The sequence below is a fragment of the Podarcis cretensis genome, assembly GCF_951804945.1.
Source record: "Podarcis cretensis genome assembly, chromosome: 4".
NCBI classification, from domain to species: domain Eukaryota; kingdom Metazoa; phylum Chordata; class Lepidosauria; order Squamata; family Lacertidae; genus Podarcis; species Podarcis cretensis.
Window position 1 is genome coordinate 78,418,454 of NC_137173.1, and position 10,331 is coordinate 78,428,784.

At 53.2% G+C, this 10,331-nt stretch overlaps 1 protein-coding gene across 1 annotated transcript; it reads left to right on the top strand.

The window, feature by feature from the left end:
• Positions 1 to 7,791: 7,791 nt before the first annotated feature.
• Positions 7,792 to 9,458, top strand: POU3F3 (POU class 3 homeobox 3). The gene has a single exon (XM_079972875.1). The coding sequence runs from the start codon at positions 7,899 to 7,901 to the stop codon at positions 9,261 to 9,263; it is 1,365 nt and encodes a 454-aa protein (XP_079829001.1). The 5' UTR covers positions 7,792 to 7,898; the 3' UTR covers positions 9,264 to 9,458.
• Positions 9,459 to 10,331: the final 873 nt, after the last annotated feature.

Here is a 10,331-nt window from a genome sequence, read left to right on the forward strand (position 1 = left end):
CAGATCAAGAACTAAGCTGGGACAGGATGGAAGGAGGGGAATGGGAGGGGTGGAGAGGAAAGGCCAATGTTTTCCAGATACCAGATATTAAAAACTGCTGCTCCGATCCAAAATCGCGTGTTCAGGCACTCATCAGCTGCATAATTAACAGCGATAAATGATGCTGGCGTTTGTGAAGAAAATTGCGTTCAGGAAACACACCACAATAGTCTGGGGTATTGTCGTCGCTTCCCTTGCCAGATCCGTCAGTGTGGAAACTTGTGTAAGCGACCCGAAGCGCAACTAACAAGCCTATCCAAGAATTTTGAAATTCGACTTGGTCACCTTCAGCCGGGGAAAGGGCTGGTGGGGAACCATCTCAGACTCTCCCCATTAAGGAAAGCAGAGCAACGTTCTTTCCTTTCCCTTCCGCCTTAGAAAGAGAGTGGTATGCAAACAGTACTTTTGAAACACCCTTTCATATATCCGCACAGCAATTCCCGTTTCTGTTCTCTTAAGGAACCGGGTGGCAGATTTGCAGCGCCCTCCTGTAGTAGGAAGTGAGTCCCACTGAGTCTAATGGGGCTCACGCCCAGGGGAATACGTGCAGGGTCTTAGCCTTAGCCGAGGCCAAGACACACAGAGAAAGAGTTCGTGGTACCTCTTTCCTATCAGGAACGCGGTGACCCTACCAAGTGTTGCAGGTGTCGAAAGACAGCCTGCAAGAAAGTTAACAGGCACAAAAGTCACGCAGAGACGGCGAAGGTCTCAGCAGCCCTTGCCCAAGAGCCGCTTTCTCCAACCACCTGCCCTCGCTCAAGCCACTGGAAGTGGGAGGGGAACGGGCAGAAGGAACCAGGAACCGGACAGCACGTTGACCTTCCAAGCTCCGAGTTTTTATGGGGGAGTATCTGAACCCCAATGAGATGGTGCAAACCGTGTGCTCTGGATCGGGGCAGCCTGCGAGACCCTTCTGTGGGTTTTGCATCTACTGCTCATCTTAGCAGTGCTGCTTTCCTCTCTATCCCCAGGGACAAGGGAGCAGCCTAGGAAAACTCTGGGCGCCTGATTCATTTGGGAGAATACTTCTCCAGGTACAGAATAGCAAATAAACGTTACAATGTGTTGGAAAAAGCCCCTTCGATGCCTTTCCCAGCTCTCCAGGGGGCCTTAAACTTCCTCGGTTTGGTAGAACCCTGCAGCACACCTCTTTCCACCAAACATCCCCGCTTCCTCTTCATTCTTTTACCTCTTAATGTTAAACTGGTTCCTTTTATTTAGGTGAAACTGAGATCTCGGTTAGCAGCGTGCTCCAAATCACCACCTTATAGCCAGTGACTGATGACTCTCTGAGAAGTTTCCCACAAGTTTCCCATTACTGCTGGGTTCGTGGGTTTCTCGTTGCTGGGGGTTATGACAGCTCTATATAAATTCTAGGTTTGGGTTATTTTATTTTATTTTAAAAAATAATAATAACAACAAAAACCCTGCATATTACTCTTTTTTTTCCAGCCTCCTTTCCCCCTCTTGCGGTCAGAGGAAGAGGGCAGGAAGACGAACGCTCTTGGTGCTTGAGATTACGCACAGACACGGACGTAGAAATATATATACACATATATCAGAATCTGGGGTACGCGGAACCTACCCTTTCCGCTGCTTCTAACAACTTTTTGCTAGACCTCAACTGCCGCTCAGCTAAAGTGTCTTCGACTTTCCCCCGCTCGAGAGCCGCGTCAGTGCGCCCCCTGCCGACCGGCACCGGCCCTGTCTCTCTTTCTGTTCGAGCACTTCGAAAGTTCTATTTTGTTCAGCAAACCGTATCTTATAAAATTAACGACAACCAATAAAATTAGCGTATATGTTACGACTGTAAAAGTCCAAAACAAAATAAAGTTAGTTTTAGTTGAAGCTGGGGGGAGGAAGGTGGAGGGGGGAGGGAAAGCTCCGCTTTTTGGCTTCTCTTCTCCTTGGCTGGACCGAGGCCCTTTTATCTAAAGCCCAGTGCACAAACATATAGCTTAATGTGACTAGTGTTCTTCCTTTATTTCTTTCTCTATGGCAACCAATATGTTCCGCTCAGAAATGTTCCCCCATCAAGGAAACAAATGATCTTGAGCGAGCAGCTTTACGCGGCATCTGTTCCAATGGAGCACACAGAGTTAACCCCAGTCAAAAGGGAAGCTGAGCGCGTCAACAAGAAGGGGGAAATGAGCGGTGCTTCTCCACCCCCATCTGAAACCGACACCTCCCCACTTCGACTAGAGCCCTCTCGCCCATTTGCTATCGGCAGTTGCGCTATTATTATTAATAATAATAGCAATAACAGTAGTAATAAGAATCAGAAAAATCCGAGTCAGGGCTTGCGTTGCGAAAGGGGCTATCTGGAGATAACAAGGCTTGGGGGGAAAGAAACGAGATTTAAGAAGAGGGCAACACATGAATTCCCGTAGAAAAGAAAAGAAACAAAAAATGGGGAAAGGCGGCCCCGAACTGGATTTATAGAAAACCGAGTGAAGTTCTCTAGGACATCCAAAGCCAGCCATCTCCAACACCAACAACAAAAACAGCACTGTTTAAAAATAAAATATGTGGCACAAGAAAAAGAGTTTTTCTAGGTAGTTTGATGGAATCCAGCCTAGGGAAGAAAGGCTAAAAAGGGCCTGGGTTGTGGGGTGTTGGTTTTTTTCCAGGGAGGCCGGGCGGGGGGGGGGGTGTCGCCTGTATCAGGGGCAAAAGAGACAATGTGAATCCTGCTTCCTTCTAATACTCCGGCCCCAGCCTCCTTAGAGAATAAAATGAAGGGATGTCCTGGTTAGTTTTGATTGATTATACTCTTTCTGATGGACTTTCACTACAGAGCTGTAGATGTTGTGCTTAACCGCCTGTTCCCTAGTTACAACATTAACCCTCTCGGCGCATCACCGGCCGCTGGCCTTCTCCTCCTCCTCCTCCTCCTCCTCCTCTTCCTCCAACCCCAGTTTTATTTTCCTCTGGGTCACAGCAGGTGCCTATAAGGGGGGTCTCTCTCTGCCTTGCCTGGACCCCTTGGGCGCAGAAGGAGAGAGAGGGGGACAACAACAACATCACGAACAACAACAACCACGCTCCAAGTCATCTTCCAATCCCTTTCCCCCCAGAAGAGTTACACACCAGTGCCACCCCCCAAAAAAAAAGTACAGCAGTAGCTACCGGCGAGGGGTGGCTTCAGTTCGCTAGAATGACTCCAGGTTAATGTTCCACTAAGGTGTCTGAGAGGAGAGTATCTGTCTTTGAAACAAAAACAAATTGAGGCGAGGAGGGAGTTTTGTTCCATCCAGGGAGTTTTCAGAGGTTCCCAGTTTTGCACCAAACACCAGGGCACCCAGGCGCGCTTTCAGAAGACATTTATGGAAAAGGAACGGAGGGAGAGGGAGAGTGAGTTAAAACAAGTGAAAAAGAGGGAGGAAAAGAGAAACGCAAACTTACCGAAAGGAGCTCCGAGACTTGGAGGATTTGTATTTTAAGTGCTTGGGGGTGGTTTTTTTGGCTATGAGATTAGTAGACGAGGAGAAAATTCGTGTTCTCAACTGCAGCGAAAAGATCCCGGGTAAGATTCTCCTTCGCACTGATTCCACTAAGCCCAGCTCTCCACTAGTCTATTATTTTCACCAAAATATATGAAAATTTATGCAAATGAAAATCAGCACTAACTGTTCTCCCCTTGTTATACTTTGGATTTCCACCCCCCCCCCCTCAGACAAAGCAATCACACTCTACAAGGAAAGGGGAGTGGGGGTGGGGAATGAATTGTTGAGGGATGAAGAAGATTAACTTTGAATTTTAAATAAATAAACAACACCCCCCCCCAAAAAAAAATCCCCTCTAAACTCAACCAAGAAGATAGTTTGTTTAATGGGTAAACAATATTTTTGGGGGAATTCCCGCCTAAACTTCTTTATTATTATTGTCGTTGTTGTTATTGTTATTATTACTATTATTGAAGTGGGTCTGCAGAGGCGCTATCACGTTTCATCGGGCCACCTGAGACGGCTTTTGAAAGCGTGTACTGTGAAATTCATAGCAGTAATTTAGACAAAATCCTCACTGTATATTAATGAAAGACGGCCCCATGGCACCATTCCTATCCTCCCCATTCAGTGTAAACAAAACCACGAGACTCACTCGGTTTTTTGAGCCTGATCCAAGCAAAATCGGCTGGAAAAGAAAACATGGGGTTCTGGCACGGACTATTCAAACCGACTGCACCTGGAGATCTCCGATTTATTCAATGAAATCTGTGTTAGATCCCTTCATCTGTATGTGTATATCTAAAAGGCGGAAAAGTCTGGGAGACACAGGGGAACACAAAGGAGAAGAATTCTGGATGTTTAGGCTTTCAGTTACCAGAGCTCTTCAGATCTGTATACTTCACCTTAATGGTTTTTCTAAACCTACCTAAGATGGTATCTTTTACTGTACAAGCAGGAGCTGGACCGAGTCCTAAATAAATGCTAGCAGCCTCCAGCTAATCTGCCCATCATGCCAGCTCCGCATACCTTCCTCGCTAGCGGGGATATGTATGCAGTTCGTGCTGTACACTGAAATTCACCTAAACTGGGTTCTTCTGTGGTGAAATTATGAACAGGAGGGAGGGGCGGGGGGCGTTGTGTTGCACATCTTAATGTAAACACGCCGGTGCATATTTTCACGGGGGGGGGGGAGAGAGAGAGAGAGAGAGAGAGAAAGACCCACGCGCGCACAGCTTATACACTCACAAATGTGGAAGGGGATCCACGCTCTGAGTGCCTGGCCACAGGCTGTGTGTGTGTGTGTGTGTGTGTGTGTGTGTGTGTGTGTGTGTGTGTAAGCACAACAGCGCACAAACACGCAACCGTCATTAGCCAAGATGCGTTCCTTGAATGTCCGAATGGTGTTATTTCACTGGAATTCCCCGAGGAGTGTTCAATTTGCCCTTGTTTGGGTTGCCACTTTCTCTTTTTTCCTTGGTTCACTGAGGTTGCCTCTGTGCAGCGTTTCCGCTTGGTCGCATCGTTCTCTCTCTCTCTCTCTCTCCCTCCCTCCCTCCTTCCCTCCCTCCCTTTCTCGCTCTCTCTTCCGCCCACCTTAACTCTTTCGGCTGGACTAGCAATAATAAAATGTTTCATAGAGTCAAGTCTATATCCTACAAAATGCTACCGGCGTCGGTGTTATTTTTATACACACACATATCATGGTTGCATTTATACAGTGATAGGGAATAGAGCCATTTGGAAAGGCATTGCGTTGTTTGAAATGAACCACCCCCCCCCAAAAAAAAATATTAAAAAATAAGAACCGTGGGATTAACGTAATTTAAAATAGACAAATGGTTAAAAGGAGCTTTCTGGGTATTCTTGAAAGGTAAGGCATCCTTTGCTTGGAGAGGCCTCGGAGCGCTGCGTGCATCCATACTCCCTCAGCTGGGGGATGGAGAGAGAGAGATGAGGGGCATTGTACTTCCCATAAGATGCGGAATAACCGAGGCTGTAAAACAAAGAAGTGTGGGGCCGGTTGCCTGCAACGAGGAGGAGGAGGAGAGCCGGCCGCCTGAGCCTCTCTGTCCGGCGCAGGCTTTTCAGTGGGAACTGCCATGGCTTAAGGAGGGCTGCTGGCGATTGCACCTTTGTGCCTCTGGGAAGCGGGGGCGGGGGGGGGGCGGGGAGCAGATGCAGAAACAGGCACATGAAACAGGGGAGAAAGGGGAGGGAGGGAAAACTTTGGAAGATACCAGGGAGAGCGCTCCGGGTTTGTTGTTTCTTTCTTCCTTTCTTCAGATTGGGGGCTTTGTGAATGCAGGCAGCCCCTGTGTGCCACGGCTGGTTGCAGATAATACGGCTTAAGCGCGCCCATAAGAGGAATCATATGCATGCAAGTAAAATAAGTACAGTGTTAGATAGTGGGTTTTCCTCTCTTCCGCCCCCCCCCCAAACACACACACTCACTCCTTTCTTCCCTTCCCCCTCTTTCTCTCATTCCTCCCCCCCCCCCTCCTTTCTCCCGCCTCCCTCTTCTCAGCTCAATGCCGGGAGAACTCAGATTTATTCACTGGGCTCTAAGAGTTAAGATGTTGTGAGTAGGAAGGAGAGAGAGAGAGAGAGAGAGAGAGAGAGAGAGAGAGAGAGAGAGAGAGAGAGAGACCAAAGGAGGGGTGGTGATGGAGAGAAGAGAAGGGGGCAGGGCAGTTTTCCAAGCCTCCACGACACTTTGCCTAAATTAAAAAGCAACCAATCGGAACGGCCGGAAGGGGGGCCTCGCGTCCTGAGCCAGTCATCGCGGGCCTGCCAATCACTCAGCGGGTAGCCAATCAGCGGGGGCCCTCGCGCTCGACTTCCTTGTATTTGGGAAAGTGTGGTGGTGCGCGCGCTCTCGGCGGAGGGTAAACATTCGACAGTCCCCGCTCTGTGAGGGAGGGACAGAGAGAGAGCTGTCAGAGGGAGAGAAAGAGAAGGAGAGGAGGAGGAGGAAGGGGGGAGGAGGAGGAGGAGGAAGGGGGGAGAAAGAGGAGGAGGCGGCGGCGGCAGCAGCAGCGAGGGAAGAGCAGAGCAGAGCAGAGCGGCTTGTACTCCAGCACCAGCAGAAGAGCACGCTTCACGAGCCTGGCAGCCAACTTCCCCCGCGGAGTTCGCGGCTCAAGGATACCATCTCTGCGCGGCCACCCTCACGCGGCTCCCTTGCGCCCAGGCGCTTCCTCCTCCTCCCGGAGACGACCGCTGGATCTTCGTCACCCTCGTCATCCCTTTCGAATTACAGAGAACTCTGCGATTTTAAACTTTTCTTGGCGAGAGAAGAGAGAGGGAAGGGTGACCAAAGAGATATTGTCGAACTTGCTTTCTTTTATCATGTGAGGAGGAGGACGACGACGACGACTGGGGCAACAACCCCCACCCACCAAGCCATCCCTTCCCCAAAGAGGGAAAGAGAAGGGGAAAGGAAGCGACATGTCTTCTCCAGATTCCCGCAAGAAGGTGGCCCGAGCAGGACTCTTGTTTCCAAGGGAGCCGGGCGCATCGGCCGGGCGTCAACTCTGAGGCGATGCGTCGCCCGCAGCTCCGTCGCCTCGTCCGCCGCCGCCTTCGCCAGCATCGCCAGAAGTTTTCTTAGGACATAAACAAAACTTGCGCGCGAGAGAGAGAGGAGAGAGGGGGGACGAAAGCCAGAGGAAGAAAGAAAGAAACAGAAGCGCCGCGAAAGAGAGAGACCGAGAGACAGTGTGTGCGAGGGGACGTGCGTGAGGGGCGAAAGAAAGGAGCCCACACGCACTCATTCACCCACCCCATACAAAGCCTTACAGGAGGGGGAGAAGGGGGAGAAGAGAAACTTTCTCTGTGAGGGGAAAGAAAACAGCAGCGGCAGCAGCAACAACAACAACCCAGAAACTGTGAGGGGAGAAAATATGCTCCTGAGGGAGTGAAGGAGGGAAGCCAAAAGGGGAGTTGTTGTTGCCGACCTCGCTCCCTCCCTCCCCTCGGCGGTTCCCGCTCTTTTTCTTTTTTTTTCTCCTTTCCTCCCTCCTCCTACCAATATCTAGGGAGAGGGATTCAGTAATGTCTTTCTCGCCGCTGAGGCAACCCGGAACAGGTGAATCGCAATAAGGGGCCGGCGAAGGAGAAGAAGCGGCCGCGCGTGTGTGTCTGTCTGCGTGTGGCGAGTGTTTCCCCTCAGAGGAGCCGCGAGCCCAGGAGGAGCGGCGGCGGCGGCGGCGGCGCGCGCACCCGCGCGCACGGAGCCCGCCTCGGGGCCGGCCGGCCGGCGGGCCGGGCAGGCTGAGGAGAGCTGAGGAAACAGCCGAGCCGGGCGGGATTCTGGTGGCGCGCTACTGGGCTGCGGCGGCGGCGGCGGCGGCGGCGGCGGCGGCGGCTTGTGGCGAGCGCAGTGGAGGGGTCGACAGGAAAGCGTCGGCGATGGCTACGGCGGCGTCTAACCCTTACCTGGCCACCAACAGCATCCTGTCGGCGGGCTCCATCGTGCACTCGGACGGCGGCGGCGGCATGCAGCCGGGCAGCGTGGCCGTCACGTCGGTGTCGGGCGGCGGCTACCGCGGCGACCCTTCGTCCGTCAAGATGGTCCAGAGCGACTTCATGCAGGGCGCCATGGCGGCCAGCAACGGCGGCCATATGCTGAGCCACGCGCACCAGTGGGTCACGGCGCTGCCCCACGCCGCCGCCGCCGCCGCAGCTGCCGCCGCCGCCGCCGTGGAAGCCGGCTCTCCCTGGGCCAGCAGCCCGGTCGGCATGACGGGGAGCCCGCAGCAGCAGCAGCAGCAGCAGCAGCAACAGCAGCAGCAGCAGCAGCCCGACGTGAAGGGAGGCGGCGGCGGAGGCGGCGGGCGGGACGACCTGCACTCGGGCGCGGCGCTGCACCACCGGCCGCCGCACCTGGGCCCGCCGCACCAGGGCCACTGGGGCGCCGGCGCCGGCGCGCACCTGCCCTCCATGGCCAGCCAGCAGCAGCAGCAGCCTCTGCTGTACTCGCAGCCCGGCGGCTTCACGGTCAACGGCATGCTGAGCCCTCCGCCGGGCAGCCAGAGCCTGGTGCACCCGGGCTTGGTGCGGGGAGACACGCCCGAGCTGGGAGAGCACCCCGGCCATCACCACCACCACCACCACCACCCGCACCCGCACCCGCACCACGGGGGAGGCGGCGGCGGGGGGGGAGGCGGAGGCGGGGGCGGCGGCCTGAACAGCCACGACCCGCACTCGGACGAGGACACGCCGACCTCGGACGACCTGGAGCAGTTCGCCAAGCAGTTCAAGCAGCGTCGGATCAAGCTGGGCTTCACGCAGGCCGACGTGGGCTTGGCGCTGGGCACCCTGTACGGCAACGTCTTCTCGCAGACCACCATCTGCCGCTTCGAGGCTCTGCAGCTGAGCTTCAAGAACATGTGCAAGCTGAAACCTTTGTTGAACAAGTGGCTGGAGGAAGCCGACTCGTCGACGGGCAGCCCCACCAGCATCGACAAGATCGCGGCTCAGGGCCGCAAGAGGAAGAAGCGGACCTCCATCGAGGTGAGTGTCAAGGGGGCCTTGGAAAGCCACTTCTTGAAATGCCCCAAGCCCTCGGCGCAGGAGATTACGAACCTAGCGGACAGCCTGCAGCTGGAGAAGGAGGTGGTCAGGGTTTGGTTTTGCAACCGCAGGCAGAAAGAGAAGCGCATGACCCCCCCGGGGATCCAGCAGCAGACGCCCGACGACGTCTACTCGCAGGTCGGCAACGTGAACTCCGATACGCCGCCGCCCCACCACGGACTCCAGGCGAGCGTGCAGTGAGGGGGGTGGTGTGTGGTGGGGAGGTGGAGGGGGAACGGACAACAAAACAAAAACAAAACAAAAAAAAAAGACAGTCGCCATCATCACCATCAACGACAGCAACGCCACAAATTTTAAATAAAAAAAAGTGAGAAAGGGATTCTTAGGGAGAAGACAGAAGGGCAGGCAGGCAGGCAGGCAGAGGAAGAGGTGAGCAAGGCGGTGGGGGGGGGGAGAGAGAAGGGTGCGGGAGAGGAGGGGGAGAAGGAAGGCGAAGACGCACACAAGTACACCGGCACGCACCTACAGCCCAGACCCAGGCTCCCTGGCTTGCTTTATTTTAAACACACATATCTGGAACACTTAGTCTTCTTCATTGCAGAGAGATAGTTGGAGATCCTTCCTTGCTACGGCGAGAAAGGGAGCGTTGTGGAGACCCAAACGCGCGCACAAACACAAACACACAACCCCACCACAACCCCGGATGTTGTTCCTTTCTGTAGCGACTCCACAACACCAGATCTAAATTATGCCCTGTTGTTATCGTGGTGGCAGCGATCGTACAGCACCCAGCTTCTTCTGCGCTCCCGTCTCTCTCTCCCTCTCTCTCTCTTTCTCTCTCTCTCTCTCTCTCCTTCTTCCCCGAGCCTCACCCCCCCCCACCCACCACGAGCCCCTTTAAAAGGACTTTCCTGCGAGGTTCACCGAAACTTTTCTCTCTATTTCACCCCCCGCCAGACACACACACTTTTTAAATAAAATACGTAAAATGAAAATGTCAAAGAGGGTAGGCCCCAAGCAGGAGAAAAAACAACGCTAGGATATGTTCTTTGAGTTCCAGAGCTATTGGGAGGGGGGTGGTCGTTTGTTTGTTTGTTTGTTTGTTTGTTTGCCCAAACTACGTTAATTTGGTTCAGGGAAGGGGTCTACTTTCGAAGGAGAAGCATTATTTTGAAAACAATAACAAAAGAGAAAAACCGGTAGCTTTTTTCCTAGGTTTAGGGAAAGGAGGGTGGGGGGAAATAACGCACGCAGCACTAAATGAAAAGCCAAGCAGACTGGATAGAAGAAGAAAAAAAAAAATTTATA